General features: G+C 43.5%; 1 protein-coding gene across 1 annotated transcript in view; it reads left to right on the plus strand.

Annotated features, from left to right (window-relative positions):
- chd7 (chromodomain helicase DNA binding protein 7) overlaps window positions 1-17,164 on the plus strand; it is a 66,198-nt gene that overhangs the window by 17,659 nt on the left and 31,375 nt on the right. The window contains exons 3-6 of the mRNA XM_020629090.3: window positions 387-712; window positions 6,096-6,565; window positions 15,190-15,334; window positions 15,910-16,038. Of these exons, the coding sequence (XP_020484746.1) occupies window positions 387-712; window positions 6,096-6,565; window positions 15,190-15,334; window positions 15,910-16,038 (1,070 nt within the window). The remainder of the gene's footprint in view (window positions 1-386; window positions 713-6,095; window positions 6,566-15,189; window positions 15,335-15,909; window positions 16,039-17,164) is intronic.

Raw genomic sequence — 17,164 nt, forward strand, 5'->3', positions numbered from 1 at the left:
CCTTGCTCTGAGCTGGTAGTCTCTGCGTTTTCAATCTGTCTCATATCGCATTTCGGCTGTGTTTCCATTACACCATGCACAATAATTATTGTTTTATTGCTCAAGCCTAGCAGTACCAAATGATATTTAAGAAAAAGAAGAAAAAACCTACCTAATTGAATTATTATAGTAACTCAGAAGTTTCTATATTCCAATTAATGTAGTCCTATGAAAAACAAAGACTTGTCTCTTCTACAAACACTCTGATGGGTTTACTTATCAAAACCATTAAAAAAAAAAAAGCAATCTGCTCAATTTCTCTGTATTAGTAATAGACTGTGTGTAATGGACATACATTCATGCAGCCAGTGACGTTGCTCCACTCTCCAACCTCTCTCTAACCCTAGGACCTCTAGAAGCTCCAATCAACCAGGGGGGAGACCAGCGTGTTCTCCAGGCCCAGCAGCAGGCCTCGCGAAATGGACAGACCCTTCAGTCCAATCCCATGGGTTTCCAGGCTCCTTCTGTTGGTCAACATGGAGTCCCCGCCCCAAACCAGGCCTTAGCACCTCCTGCTCAGAATCAACACACACACCTGCCCCCCCACGCTCAACATCTGCAGAGTGCGCCCCCTGCCCCCAACCAGGCTTCTCACACGTGGGCACCTCCACCTCCTGCGTCCCATCAGCTCTCCTCACCCCCTCTTACCCCACAGAAAGTGCCTCATGTACAGGTGAGTCTCACTCCAGCAGATGGTTGGTCGGGGGGGGGGGGGGGGGGGGGGGGGTGTGTGTGTGTGTGTGTGTGTGTGAGAGATCAGGTCTATGTGCATTTGTTTTCATGTGTGGGTGTATTTCATGTGAATGTTTATTTTTCATGTGGGTGGGAGAATGTGTGTGTTTGGAGTGGAAGGGAAGTGTGCAGTGTGTGTTCATGACATTTGAGAACACAGCAGTGCGCCGGGCACTGGTTCACTGGGGCTTTTGGTGTGTGTGTATCACTGTGTGTTTTTTCTCTTTTGTGTCTTCTTTCAACTGTGCCTTGTGTGGTTGTGTTCCTGTATGTTTGTGTGTGTCTGTTGGGGGGTGGAGGTGGATTTTTGCAGCTGTTTGTTTCCTGTGAGCTGCATATCCTGCGACATGTGTGCCATACACACACACACACACACACACACACACACACACACACACACACACACACACACGTGTGCGCACATAGAGGCGCCACCAGCATAATCTCTCCTCCCTCTTGCTCCCTCATACCCCCCCACCCCTCGTCTGTAGAGGAAACCTCCCTTCCTGTCTCTCCCTCCTCCCCGTCTCCTCTCTTTCCGCTCGTTCCGCTTGTCTGTCTTCCTGTCTGTCTGTCTGTCCTATCCATTTCAGGAGTGTCATCTCTTAAGTTAGTGCTGTGTAGACACATGTGCAGAGAGACAGGTAGTTTGAGAAGAGGGATACAGGGAGATGGAAAAAAACTGCAAGATTGAGAGATTGGGGGAGGGGAAATGACTTGGAGGAAAGAAAGTGGGAAAACAGACAAAAGATGTCGAGAGGGAGTCCTGGATCTCGAGCTTAGGGTTGGGGAGCAGGGTTAGGTTGACTAAGAAGTAAGCAGTGGTAACATCCATGTTTGTGTGTGTGAGTTCACACTGTCGTCACTCAGTTTGTCACGTGCCCCTAGCTTCCATTAGCTTGTTTTGTTGCTCAAAGCCCCCTTTCTCCACTGACCCATTCACACACTAACAGCCCTGTGGCCATAGACACACTAACCGGGCTACTACCATTTTTCCCTTCTACCGTCGTCTCCTTTCGTGCTCACTCCCCCCCCCCCCCAACCCATCACCAAGCTGGTGTAGCTGCATTTTGTGGTTGACATTTCAGCCGTCACACTTAATTTATCCAGCACTCCTGACCTAGATGCCAGGTTGACTGGTGAGCCCTGCTCTTCGCCTGGGTGAGCTGCATGTGCGCCTCCCCGGCTCTAGCTGTGGGCCCAGCAAGTCCCAACATTACACACACTAACACACACACATGCTGCTAGTGTCGCTTGAGATGGTGTGGTCTGCAATGGGGATGGCGAATGTGCTCAGGGAAATAGGATAGCCTAGCTAGAGGAGTACTCAGAGTAGTGTTGGTGTCTGTATCGCAAGATGGGAATATTCTATATCTCTCATGATGCTCTTGTTGGAAAGACACACACACACTCCAAGCTGGTCAGTCAGTCATGATGACTGTATGTCTGGTAGTCTAAGCTCCATCTGCTCACTAAGCATGGTTATTACACACACACACACTAACACACACAGACACACACACACTCGTGCCTTCATCAGCAGCTCAAGGTCACAGCTCAGGCAGAGTGCTGTGCTGTGACCTTTATTCTAAATCACACACACACATGCACACACTGTTGGCGTGCAGCACTCTAGATGACATATAACATGCCTGTCTTGCCCCTCCCCCGCTCATTCACGCTGTCAGAGCTGCTATACCATCCAGTTTGCTAAGGCTCTACAGATTCAAGTAGATGCTTCTCTCCTGTTTGTTGGTGGTTCATCTTTCAATGTTGGATTGTAGAGGAAAGTGAAGAAGCTGTGCTTTAATTCCACCAAAAGGCCTTCCTCAGGTGATAATTCTTGAACCGTGGGGGGGGCACATCCATATATATAGATATATACCAATAGGCTGATGTGCACTATGATGACTAAGTGTGGTCAAACATTCAAAATAGCCTAAGGTGAAACATATTTATAACTATTGTCTTTTAAATACGACACCAGGAAAAATACAAGGTAAACATACAAAAATTTGCCATACAATTATTAATACAGAAAATGTATTAATATCTTGCATCTCATTTATAATGCAATTGAATCGTCTGCACAGACAATGGCCTCTTTCTGTCTTTTTAGGTTTTTCTTATGTCGCTGTGTTTGGAACATTTTTGTGTGTGAAACATTTGCAGGTTAGGACTAAAGGAAACACAGTGACATCAGGGCACTGCTTCTATCTCTCTCCTGTGTTCTCTGTCGGGTCTGTCACGGCCGCAATGTTTGGCTGCAATTTGCCAACCTGTGAATTTGAATGGTCTGTGGCGAGGCAGTGTGATGGCTGCAGGTCCAACAAAGGGTGCACATGGGGGCAGATGAAGCTGCATAGAAACAAAGTCTAGTGCCATCTTGCAGGTTTGTGTGGAGCTGTAGATGTGTTTATTAGGTCTTAATAAATTGTATTTCTTTCGTTTATAACTTTCTTTTCATTAGCTGGTCTTTGCTTATTTCACTTTCTTTTTCACTCAACCACTGCTGCTCCCTCTGATTGGCAGCAGTTTAAGGCCTTAGACTCCCGCTTGGAAGTTGAAAAAACGACATATACAAGCAACATGTGCAAGGGTCATTGTGATTAAGATATTGTAAGAAGAGAAAAGGACATTTTTAAAAATCCATTTAATGTTTCAGTGTGAGAATTGACTTAGTAAAGTAAAAACAAGTCTTGCCATAGTTTGAGGTTTTGATTTCTTGCATGTGCTGATGTCATGAGGATCAGTTGAACAAATATGAAGACAGTCCAGTCTTTTAAGAATATTAAGTGAGTTTTATACAAATTTTAACTCAGAAAATGGTGTTGATATTTCAGAGTGTATGGGGTTATGTGCCTTGCCCAACAGCACCTCGGCAGTGCTCCGGGTGTAAGCCGGCAACTCTCCAGCAACCAAACCAAATTCCATTCTTTGGTTCGACTCAGACTTTAGCCGACGACCCTCTGGTTCTCATCCCAAGTCCCTACGGACTGAGCAGCTGCCCTGACACCCTAACTGTCATTTTAAAGAAAAGTAGAATTACTGTGCTAAAGGGATTTTGTGTTTACTGGCAATATGGTTAATAAATGTTTAAGGGGCTGAAAGTCATGGTTTCATAATCATGAAAGGAATATGATCCTTATCTGATCAGTATTTTTAAAGAATCATGGTTTCCAGGTGTGGGTCCAGTGCCAGAGTTTGATGGGGGGGGCTAAACTCACACCCAGACCAGAGTCAGGTCTAACAAGTTTGGCATAGTTTGAATCTTCCTCACGATTACAAAGTGTGACTGGTATCAGTGTAACCTGCTGACAACTCTGTGATGGTTATCTACCACATTTTGGCTAGCTGGAAGTTGAAGGTGTTTTGGAAGCCATACGTGTTTATGTGCATTAGATTTTGATTTTCTCATCCATCTCACTCTTCTTCCAGCTGTGCGCCCCTCCCTTTTATCTTCCCTAACCCCCCCTTCACTCACCTCTCTCCTCTAATTCTCTCCACCATCTCTCTCCTCCGTCAGCTGAGAGATGAAACTCAACACTTCTCATCTTCTCAGGATGTCATATTAGCCATGCAGGCGTTCAATAGCCGTGAGTGATTCATAGATTTCCTTATGGATCTTTTCATTAACTTCAGTTATCTTTGATAGCATTACAACCTGTTTGGGAGCTCATGGTGGTACAGTAGAGAGCAAGGAATTGTCTATTCTGATGGAGATCTTGACCAAACTAGCACAGATCTAAGCACCAGCGAGCTAACTCCTGTTTGCAGAACACCAAACCTGAAGAGGGATTTTAGGTGGATGTGTGTGTTGTTGTTTGTGCATACACTGTGTGTCTCTACATTGTCATTTGTGTGATTGATTATCCCAGAATCTTGGCAGGAAGACAGATTTATCTCTTGGCACTCCACCCCTCAGCACCCCCCCACCCCCCTCTCTCTCGCTGCTATTTGTGTGTCTAAATGGCTCAGTTAACGTGTGTGTCGGCAGGTGTGTGTGTACAGTGGTTTGTGTTATGTGTGACCTTGCAGTAGTTTTGTGTGCGTGTGTAGACATTAGTATTCTCCTGATGAAAGTGGACTTTCAGTGAAAGTACCCCAACTCTTGCTCTTTCACATCAACACGGCCTGCTTATGCTAAGTGTGTGTGCACACAGAGGGGAGCTGCTGCCTTGGCATTTTGCTATAAACTTGCTGATGCTCATACACACACAAACACCTCATTTACACACTTTGAAACACACAAAAGTGCACGTGTGCTACACATGCACATACACTGACTCTCTAAGGCGTACTCTCAGTTTTCGTATGACACACACACATTCTCACTCCCTTGCTGCATCTTTTTGAAGTATGGAGATAATTTATTCGTGTCATGATGCCTGATTTCCCATCTGCTACTGGGACCCTGAGCAGCTGGAGAGAGAGAGAGAGAGATGGAGAGTGAGGGGGAGGGAGGGATGGAGGGATGGAAGAGAGGTAGAGGGAGGAGAGGCAGCTGGAGAGGCTCCCAACAGCTGGTAACCAGTTGCCTGTCACAGAAATCTTACTTGGTAGCAATAAGGCTGAGGAGGTTGAGAGAGAAGGAAGCAGGAGACAGGATTTAGCCTTCAGAACAGCGAGAAAGGAAAGACGAATTGGGTATCAGGCAGTTGGTAAAGCGAGGTAAGCCTGCTGCAGGGGAAGGCAGGGGAGGGAGGAAACAGAAGCTACAGGGAGTTGAGCAGAGGGAGGTGGTAGGGGATGCACATGGAGGGATGGATAGAAATCCCTCCCACCTCTGCTCTGAAGTCTGCCATTGCTGACAAATTCAACCCCTACCCTGCAGGAAATGTAGTGCTTATGATTGACGGGCTAGCATGCCTAAACCAGTGTTGTGCGCTGACTGATCAACATCTGATGTGATCTAATTTAGAGCAAACGATGAATAGATTGGGAGCTTGACGGATAATAGAACAAAAGGTTACATTATTTAAGCAAAATGCAAAATCTTTCCTGCAACCACATTCTCCAAGTTGATATTTTTTGAGTAAATTATATATTTTGTGGTATTTGGACAAAACATTTCCCAAAAACATTGAATCTATAAATTTAAAAAGTTAACCAGATTAAATGATAAAGCTGAAGATAAGTAACAGAAAATCTCCTGGAAACACCTTTTTAACAATTCAGTTGCCATCTTCCCTTCGGGAAGCCAAGTGAATATTGTTTTTATTTAAAGAGTGTTTATATTTATTTTTGGTGGTCATTTTTTGTTTTGTCAAAACTTAATGTGGCCTACAAACTGAAATCTGAAAACTTTCTTCCCTCCCCCCCAGCATTCCCCAACTGACCCGTCAGGAGATGCCTCAATGATGGTTCCTGACAGGGCGACAGTCGGCACTGGCGCCCCCGGCCAGCCTATCAGCACAGAGCAGCCCAACCAGGAGACCAAGCCAAAAAAGAAGAGGAAGAAGAAAGCGAAAGTGGTGGACAGAGAGGAGGGAGAGGCAGAGAAAAAGGAGTTAGGAGAGGAAGTCAAGTCAGAATTTCCTGCAACAGGAAGTGATGCGAGTGAACAGGTTTCTGGCATAGGAAATACAGATGGATGTTCACCACAGGTGGAGGAAAAGAAAAAGCGCAAAAAGAAACCAAAGGAGAAGGCAGAGGGCAAGGAGCCCAAAGAGCCCAAAACTCAGAAGACGCCCAAAACACCCAAGACCCCCAAAGAGCCTAAGGAGCCTAAGGAGCCCAAGGAGAAGAAACCCAAGAGCGTGACTCCTAAGACAAAGGCACCCAAGAAAACCAGGTAAGCGCAGCCTTGCATTAGTCACTGTGTTTGGTTGTTTCTGAGTTCTGGTGAAGGAAGTGAGCTTAATGTGTCAAATAAGTTAACCTGTGACATTTTAATGAAACTTACTGAGACACACTGGATACATCTCTCTTGTGGTTAACCAGGGAGAAGTGAAGGAGTGTGATTCATGGCCTTTTCACATGTGCACAAAGCTGAAAATATCCCAAAATTGTTGGGCTCAGCTTCATGTGTGAATGCAAACATCTGAATCTTTCACCCTGACTTTATCTGGATTTTATCCAACCAGTCCCTTGAGCCCTGTTTCCACCAAGCGGTCCGGTTCGGTATGGTATCCATTTATTGGCGTTTCCACCGTCATAAGTTGGGAATGGTACCAAAGTAAGTGATCTGTACCGTCCTACTTTTTGGTACCCTTCTGTAGGGTTGCCAAGGGTACTGATCTGACCCTAAAGGGTCCCTTGTTTACTGTTTCCTTGTTCTTCTTGAATGTTGAACTTAATGAATAGTGGGCTACACTGTATTGAGCTGCTATGATGTCACACTATTACATGGCTGATACGGCTATCTCCATCTGGCTTACACTCCGCTTACCAAATAAGGGTACAGTTGGCTGTGGAAATGCAAACAAGTCCAGGGTTTACCGTACCAAAACTCGACTGAACCAAACCGGACTGCTTGGTGGAAACGGGGCTTTTTAGTAAAATTTGCTTGTTCACACATGCATCTCACAGTGGGAGGTAATCCTTGTTGGACAGGACGAGGGGGGGGGGGGGGATCTCAGGTGGCAAGGCATGACATGATAGACATTACAGATGACACAACGGAGCCTAGAGCTGTAATAAGAATCTTTATCTTCATATTAATGCTGTGTAGTTTGACATGTTCACTACATCAACAAAAAAACTGAAGAACTGGTGAACAGAAAACATAATGAAGCAGTTTCATTACAGGCATTGAGATGGCAGTAGTCGATTGCACACAGTCTATGGTTGTTTGTCAGCTGCACGATGTACATGTCATCACCCCCTCCTGATTGTTTGTAGTGAATTTTCCAGAATATTTCCTGCTGTGTTCTTATAATGGCTCACCCCCTCTTGTATGTATGTACGTCTCCCTCCAAACTTCTGAGACAACAACTTTCCCCTCTATCATCTTGAGTCTAAACTCACACTCTCCTGATGTGGATACTTTCTCTCTTCCTCCCTGCCAGAACAGAGGGAGAGAGAAAGAGAATCTGTGCATGGGGCATGAAGGGTTGTGAGCATGTGTATGAAACAGTCAGAGGTGGGGTATTGTGAAGGTGGAAACTCGATCAGACTGAGGAATGTGTCAGCTCCCATCTCTCTGTCTTTCCCTGCCCCCACCCACACAACCCTGGACCCTTTTATCTCAAGGAAGAGGGAGGGCCAAAGCAGCAGGCAGGGGTCAGCAATGGGGGAGGTGTGTGTGGTTTATCAGCCACTGGAATAGAGTCAGGGGCGGGGATATGGGCAAGGGGCTGTGGGAGGGAATGATGGGGCCGGCCATTTCTGTGTGTATGCATGCATTGGGGGAGGGTTTGTTGGTAATCTTTGTGGCAGAAAATGGCGCCTAATTATAATGATGAAGGGGCCATGTTACTGACCACTCAGCAGCCCGACTGTGTATGTGATGTGAGTGTTATGATGGAGTAAATTTGGGGGGTGGGGAAGTGGGGGGGCATTGTGGACCCTCTGAGTGTGATGTTTGTGAGTTGGTAAACTAGCTCTTATTTGTTATAGCTTTCCTCCATCTTGAGTGGCCGCCTGGAGCTCCATGTTAATTTAGCATAATAATGGCTGCTGGCCATTCACTGCTACTCTAAAATGGTGGATTGCTGCAATCACCCAAATGTCTTCTTTCTTGCTTGCTTCTTCTTCTTTACCCTCCCTCCCTATTCTTCCTGCCAAAGAAGAGTGCATCCTTTCATCTTTTCTTTTTGCACCGGCCCACCTCCTTCCTCTTCCTTTCGGTCTCTTTCTGGGGATTGAGGTATTTGTTTTTCTTCCACTGCCCCATTTTGTCCCGTTACTTTAAGTGCTCCCATGTTTGGACTTTTTTTTAACATTTAGTTTTATAGGATACATGAAGATCAAACCTACGTTAGTCATGTTTCATTTCACTTTTCAAAGTCAGAAAGTTTGTCTGTCATTCTTGATCTGGCCCTTGGTTTTAGTCATTTAGAAATTAAATGCATTTTATTCTTTCGTTTGATTGGAGAAAAGATTCCTTTGTGCTATATTTCCAGATCTGACTTCTTTAAGTATTTGTATTTCATATTGGGGCCTAATGTTAATTAAAGAATAAAGCACTTGTCCAGTTTTATTTCACAAAGCCAATGCTAATGGCCATTCTGACACTATTAAAGTTTGAAACTCAGGAGATGCATTTGATATAAATCTGGAAATATGGGACACCTTTTTGCTACTAACAGGCTTCTTTTCAATCATGTTTCCTTCTCTGATTTGTTATGATCACACTATCACCTTATCCCCTAAAACAAACACTTGTCTAGTGTGGGAATGTCTTCAACTAGCTAACAATTAAAGGCCATCACTATTTCTTTCATGTCCATTGAACAAATTAATATAATTTCTACATGTTGACCCTCGATGCCAGTCAAATGTTTTAGTCAAACTGTAAGGCGGCCGACCCCCACCAGTTGATTAGTTGGTGCTGTAGACTGGTTGTAGCCCCGGCCAATGGGGCTTCTCCTCTGGCTCTACTGCCCGGTTGTAAACAAGCACAGCTAACATCCTGTTATAATGAAAACATATTAATGTGGACAGTGCCAAAGTTTCAGTTTCCAACAAGGACAAAGTTGTGATTCTTGGAGTTTGACCACTTTTTAAAGGGTTTCATAAAACTCCAGGGCAAGAATGTTTTCTGCAAGCAGACTTGAGCATTATCAAGACAACAGAAAATCTTAGATGCATTCAGCACTTTTATTTTTCAGCGGAGGTGTGTACATGTGCACGTGTGAGCAGTCAAGAGAGAATCAGGTGGTGTACTCGTCCACTCGGCTCACTTTTCTCCTTTGACCTTGTGTCCCCTCTGTCTTTTCCTTTGCTCTCTTGCTTTACACTCCCTCTCTGTCTACCTCCCTCAGAGGAAGTACATCTATAAATAACCCCGGCTCTCAGCTGCCACACCCTTCCCTCAGTGTGCTTATGTGTATGTGTGTATGTACGGGTGATTTGTTTGCAATACACACAAAGAAGTCAGACATGCATGCAGGCACCTTGCTTTGTCTGCAGACGTGTGTGCAAATACAGCACTTTTTCAACATGCACAGAAGATGTGTGTGTCTGTGTGTGTGTGCTTGTCGCCCTCTGTTCGCTGTTGTTGGTTTCTGTTGCCATGGGTCAAGTGTGTGCATGGGGGTTCAGTGGTATGACTCATCACATCAGCAGGTGTCCCTTAACCCCACCCTTTCCATGTTTTTGTCCTTTACTCATTATTCTTCCCTTCTGCAATTTATACTGCACTGTAGGGCTGCACTATTTATTGCCATTTCATTGTTATGGCAACATAAGCTTTCACAATAGACGCAATAAATTAGAAATTATTTAATATAATTTATGCTTTCTCATTTTACCCCTTCAATGGAGATCTGAGTATAAAGAACATACTCTTACACCTTTTTTTTATGCAGTTGGATCAAGCTAGCTATCTGCTAACCTCAGATTAATTGGGGCCAATTTAATTGTTTAAAAAACAGGAGGTTACAACCCAGATGTAAAAACTACCTGGATTTAAACAAGCACAGGGAACAGATCTTGTAGGAGAAGAATAGTTTAGTAGTAAAATCCAGATGAAGTTGTTTGTAGGCTGTGCCAGGTGATACTAGCATGTTGACCAGAGCAGCAGGAAACCAAATTTAGCACAGGGATGTGGACACTGATTCAGGAGGACTGAAGGCTGGCCGTGGTAGCACTGCTAACGTTAGCCACATAAAGCAATACAATTTGATAGCATTTCCTCGTTGATGCTGTATGTAATGAGTATTTTCTTAAGACTAGCTATCTATTCTGAATTTCAATCTGCGAATAACAGACTAGGCATATTTTCCTTTTATCAGGGACTCCTCTGCTCTTTATCCAGCTCCACAAACACTGAAGAAGCCTCTCTGCTCTTCTTTCCCACACACACACAAAAAGTGCACCACAGCTGGCCAGCATGTGTGACTGCTGGGTTATATTCCCATAAATATACAGCAGTGGAGGGATAGGGGGGCTGCTCATGTGTTCACCTGGACGGGGATAACCTGGACACTTGAGTTTATTGTGATGAACTGTTATATATTATCATCAACAGGCCATAAAACTGCATTAGATAGCATGTTAATAACCAGTAAGAGTAGGTATTCATGAAAGAGCTGGGTCTTTAGCTTTTTCTTAAAGGTGCAGAGGGACTCTGCAGATCCAATGGAGTTTGGAAGTTCATTCCACCATAAAGATGAAGTCCAACTGTTAACATTGAGATAAAAATATCATTGCAAAGAGTGAAAACACCTTTTAGCCATGCTTTCCTTTAGTACACTTCTCATATCACGAATATGCTCACAGCCATGTGCTTTGAAATGAATGTAAAGATGAAGTGTGATACTCCTACACAGAAGACGTGTATACACAGCAAAGTTGTTTAGGATTGAGAAAGTGACCTTGATTGGAATTTAATCTGATAGATGTTGATTCAGACGAGTAGCTAAGCATTTTGCAAGGAATAAACAAAGTGTGCAAAAATAGAAAAAGTGATTGTTAGAGTAGATTTGTAGAGATAAAAAAAAAAAGTAAAGGCAAGGAGCGGAGAAATGGAGAAACAGTTGGGGAAAGAAATGAGAGAGACGGAGAGAAGTGGGGCCATGAAGAAACTAGGAGGAAGAGAGGGGAGAAGGCAGCCAAGTGTAGGTGTGTGTGTGTGTGTGTGTGTGTGTGTGTGTGTGTGTGAGGCCAGATGGCTCCAGCGTGTGGCGACCAGCCAGAGGAACAGGTGCAGGTCACATGACCAGCCGTTTCCACGGAGATGGTGATTGCTCTTGGCGTGAGGATGAAAGGAGAAGGGCCCAAGGGACAGAGAGGGGGCGAGAGATGTAGGGAGAGAGGAAGTGAGTGAGAGAGCGGGGAGGGAGAGATGCGCAGAGCGAGAGAGAGAGAGAGAGAGAGAGAGAGTGAGTGAGTGAGTGAGCAAACATAGGCACGGAGTAGGAGAGAGACGTATCCAGGCATATGGTACTGCGGAGGACAACACTCGGACATGGTGTGTGTTCTGTTAGCTCCTGGTGCCCGTCATATATATATTTGTGTGTATGTGTGTGTGTATATATATATATATATATACACGCCTTGTTTCTAGATGCACTTTCAATACCTATTTTTCCATCTAAAGTGGGCTGCTTCCTATATACTGGTGTGACCGAAACACCAGCACGAAATGTTGACACATGCGCTGTCATGACCACTTTTTACCAGCTTTTGTCCCTTTTTTATTAGGTCATTATCATGCATTTAAATGCTTTATATGCAATTTTTTTGATCCAGCAGATGTTGCCTTTGAACACCAGCATGAAACCAAAACAACTCACGCTGCATTGTTGTGTTAGCATGCTAATGCTAGTGATCTTTATTATGCTCGTATCTTCACACTGCATGTAAATTTACCTGAAATGATCGTGATCTAGAAACACAGTTAAGCAGTGAGTACAGTATGTTATTCTTCTTTTCTCTAGTCCCTCAATTAAACAACTTTTATACAAGAGGGGAGGAGTCAGCCGGCCGTCCGGGCGATGTAAACAAAGTGAAGATAGGACTCTGAAAACATCACAGACAGTGGGACTCGGGTGTTACACCCATTATAGACAGTCATTACTCAGAGTTATTTTCAGAGGATATACTTGATTTCTACATTTAAGTTTGAAAAATCACATAGAAAGACTTTAAAGAAAGCAGTGGTGTAAAGTAAATAAACCTGGTGGAGCTATCCTCATCAGTCCCTTAACAAAGCTTCACCGTCCCGACATCTTTTTACTTTCATATCGATTCCACAACAGTAGAGCTGGTTGGTGTCCACAACCTCAAAATTCATTTTGATTCTTTGGGTCGGTATTCGATATCGATTTGATATTGATCAATATGCTTCAATATCGTAGATGAGAGAAATACCCAGGTATCTACACACATTACCTTCTGACATAATAATGTCTGCATTGTTTGTATTTTATCATTGCATTATTCTTTAATAATGCGATAATGTCCCTGACCTGAATTCACAGCGCCCCCAGTGGAGAAGGATGTCATGACAATGAAAAAAAAATCGATCTCAGGATTTCCCTGAATCGATTTTGAATTGGGAAAATAATAATTACAATGCATTGTTGAATAGATATGTTTAACCAGCCCTACACAACAGCATACTTTTGATGTCCCAGTGTGTGGATTGGCGTCGCGTACCGGCAATCCAAATGCACCATATGTAAATATCATGAGCGCCACACACACACACACACACACACACACACACACTGGCTCCGCAGGCATGGTAGGCAACTGCTTGAGGCCCCAGACCTGTAGGGGGGCCTCTTAGGGCTCACAAACTTTAAACGACAACAGTGGCCCAAAATGTCCAATGACAGTAGGAAACCTCCATAAGGGGGCCCCATCTGACAGCACTCAATCTCACGGCCTTGCTAAGCGTTCTGTGCATTATCGCTGATGAAATAAAGGTTTTTCAATGAAAGTCAATCAAGAAAAATGAAGAATCATCATCAGTCTATTGGAGAGGAAACAGGAAAAATGTTGGGACAATGGCAGACAAAATTGAATAAATGCAGGTTGTAGGGCCGCCAATTATTTCTTGCCTGGGGCCCCCCACAGACTCTAGAATCACCACTGTCCACGGTCCTGTCTCACCCCTGTAAGGCCTGTGATACTACCTTCAATGGCAGCACAGAGGTGGGAGCCTTTTGTCCCCACATTACTGATCCATTCATATTAAAGGTGAAACACCACAGAGGTGTGAGTATCACACCTTGAACTGGCGCTCTGAATAGGGCTAATGTGACAAACGCGGCGGTGGCAGAGTAGTTAATCTATAGCTACGTCGGCTTTCCCCCATTCTGCTATGATCGGTTTAAATGCTCAAACTGAGTAAAATCACTCAAATGAAACAGGCCAGCGTGGTTAGTGTTCAGTCTAGACTGGCTCTGTATATGAAATGACTTCAAGGGTGATTTGTAATTAAAATAATGACTGGACCTTGAAGAAAAATTTGTCCTTTGCAAAAATATTCCCATAGATCAATTTGACTATTTAAACCAGTGTTGACAGACAGTAGCTAATATCATCATTGAAATGATCACATGGGCTGAAGAGACTTTGATGGATTTGTGATCGCTCAGAAGTCGCTGAGAAAGATGAATACATGTGATAGTGGGTGAAAGTGACACGTGCCTTTTTGTTTACATGGAATGCTTTCTCATGAAATAATGTTTAGTCAACATTGAATAAATGAAGTTTATCCTCTGAAAATAACTCTGAGTCATGACTGTCTACAATGAGTCCTGCTGTCTGTGACGTTGTCAGTGTCATATCTTCAGTTTGTTTACATCGCCCGGACAGGCGGCCGTACCTCAAGTATAAAAGTTGTTTAATTGAGGGACTAGAGAAAAGAAGAATAACATACTGTAGTCACTGCTTAACTGTGTTTCTAGATCACGCTCATTTCAGGTAAATTTACATGCAGTGTGAAGATATGAGCATAATAAAGATCACTAGCATTAGCATGCTAACACAACAATGCAGCGCAAGTTGTTTTGGTTTCATGCTGGTGCTCAAGGGCGACATCTGCTGGATCAAAAAATCACATTCTTCCTTTAAGCTCGGGGACCTTTCCTGATTTCTTACTTTGATATACGTTGGATAAACATTTCTTATTCTCTTCTGCTACTTCTCATTTTGAGGATTCAGCTGCAGAGTTAATCACTGCCAAATGTTTAAAGGAAAACTTAAGCTGCTTTTCATAGAATTATTCAGATTACAAACTATAGTAGTACAATGATTGTGGATGCTTTCTGAAGTAAAAGTTGTGATGCAGAGGGCCCTCAGCCTTCCTCTATGGTGTGTGTAGGCACACGCTGTTGGAGAGAGTCAGTTCCTCTTTCTTTTCCATGCCAGAGATTAGAGGAAGCCCGAGGGCCTTTCAACCCCTCCCCCTGTTCTCACTGGGGCCTCTCTCTCTGTCCCTCACTCCGTCTGCCTGTCTCTCTCTCACTCCCTTCCTCCCTGTGTCTCTCTTCCTGCCCATGCCTGTATCTCTCTATCTGGCTCCCTCGCTCCCTCTACCTCCTCCCAGTCTTTCATCATATTAACCCCCTGTGTGCCGGAGCCTGAGGCACACTAATGATTTCTAAATGGATAAATCAAATATGGGACCGCCCTGGGACAGCCAGGCACACATACGAGTTCTAAACTCACACACACATCTCAATGCCTCACAGTCTGTAAACTGTAAAAAGGGGTACTCTTGTGACTAATGGTCTTTAGTTTTAGCAGCTTTTTCTTCCTCTGTGAATATTAAGGTTTTTCTTTTTTTCTTTTCTACAGCAGTAAGAAGGTTGAGACCGAGGGTGGGACGAGCGCTGCTAAGAAGGATTCAAAAAGGAAGAGAGAGTCATCAATCAGTGATGAGGTGGAGATGAAGTCTCCTCCCCCTTCAGCTCCTGAAGAAGAGGATGATGATGGTGTGCAGGTATGGGATCCACACAAGGAAAGCTGTTTTAAAGCATTTTATTTGTTCAACTCCCAGGCATCTGAAATACCTCACATAGTGTTCACCGCCATCGCCACGCCATGTGATTCTGCATAGCAAAAAAAGAAAAGCAGAAGCTGTAAAACCTTTGCAGTGTGTCTCCGGGCTTATAGAGGTAAAAGGTGTTGAGCAAGTATCCGTCTCTTAATGTTCTAATCTAACCTTGTTGTAACACAAAGCAGTCAAGCCTTTCCTGCCACGTTCACAGGATCCACCACAAGCTACTTTTTTTTTACATGTAATTCTGGCATTCTTAATATTTGCCTCCTCCAGTGTAGCAATTCAAACAAGCAGTCACTATGAATAACACCGCCCAATGCTTAATCTATTGCTGAAACCATTTTCTGAAGCAACTTCCTCTGTTCTACTTTTTTTTTTTTTTTTTTAAAGATAAGATTTGGACATGGTTGAAAGACTTTTCCAAAATTATAATCTGGAAATTTCTGCAAGAGACAAAACTATAGCTGATGATCTCAAATGATGCTACTGTTCCGTCTTCTCCTTTTGTCCAACAGAAACGTCGTTCCAGCCGTCAGGTGAAGAGGAAGAGGTACACTGAGGATCTGGAGTTCAAAATTTCCGATGTCGATGACAGCGGAGATGACTCACCTGCACCCAAGTCACCGTCGTCATCACAACAACAAGTACAGCTTCCTGTTATTTGTTTAGTTTTAATAAGAGTTTGTGGGCAGAGTCTGACCCTAAATGAGCTTAAAATACAGAAAGAAGCCATGACTTGGTCTACCATCTGACTTTGCACTCGTAACTGCCACTTCATGTGTGGCTGAGATGTGAGTGTGCAGTAACTCAGCAGTGATGCTGCAAAATCACTGTAAAAGGAAAAATACTTTGGATTGATTTTAACGTTTATTTTCATATTTATTGTGCTTTGGAATAAACAAATGTCAAGATTCAGTCCCTAATTCTGGAAAGTTGTATTGGGTTTAGACGGGATTTGAACAAGTATTTCCCCAAAATGTTTGATTTGCGTTACAACTTTGTGGTCAGACAAAAATATATTTGGTTTCTAAATATTTTCCTATATTCATTTCCCCTTCATTGAATTAATAATGGCAGGACATGAAAGCATGTTGTGGTGAAATCCTGCCACCAAAGTTGAAAGCGAGACGTAGCACACCAGAGCACCAGGGCCTGATTTCAGAGTGTAGTATGTCGACCCTGAAACGATGGAAAACTCTGGATTTTGCGTTTCAAAAAGGGTTAGTTCTCAAACCCGAGAAAGAGGAGTAACTCAAGCCAGCGTCTTTAGGTTTGAGAATGTTACTATGGCAACCAAGTCTGTGCACCTAACCTGGTCTAAAAGGTTATCTTCTCTACCTCTCCTCCCTCCTACAGAGACAGAAACACAGTTTTATTTCCTCATTCTGTTATTCAGTCTGTATCACTTGCCAGTTAGTGGAGATTTAAAATTCAGATTGTTTCTTTGTATTCTGTTTGTCAAACATGGCATGTCCTTTAGTGGAGAAGCCTCTATAGAAGGGGGCTGCATTATGTGTTGGCGTTACATTTACATCGGTGGGGGATGTAAATTAAATGAGGCCTTACTAATGAACTAAACAGGATATAGGTGTGTGTGAAACAAGCATTGTGTTGAGGATTAAGCTAATACTAATTGAAATAGCCACTGAATGATAATTACTTTAATATTTCAAACGGACTATGATTAAAGTAAAGTGCTACCACTATGAGCCTTTAAGCCTTTTGTCTGAACTCTATTTCTTATATTTCATTCTGAGCTGCTTCCAAATC

Source organism: Labrus bergylta, chromosome 4, assembly GCF_963930695.1.
Source record: "Labrus bergylta chromosome 4, fLabBer1.1, whole genome shotgun sequence".
NCBI classification, from domain to species: Eukaryota; Metazoa; Chordata; class Actinopteri; order Labriformes; family Labridae; genus Labrus; species Labrus bergylta.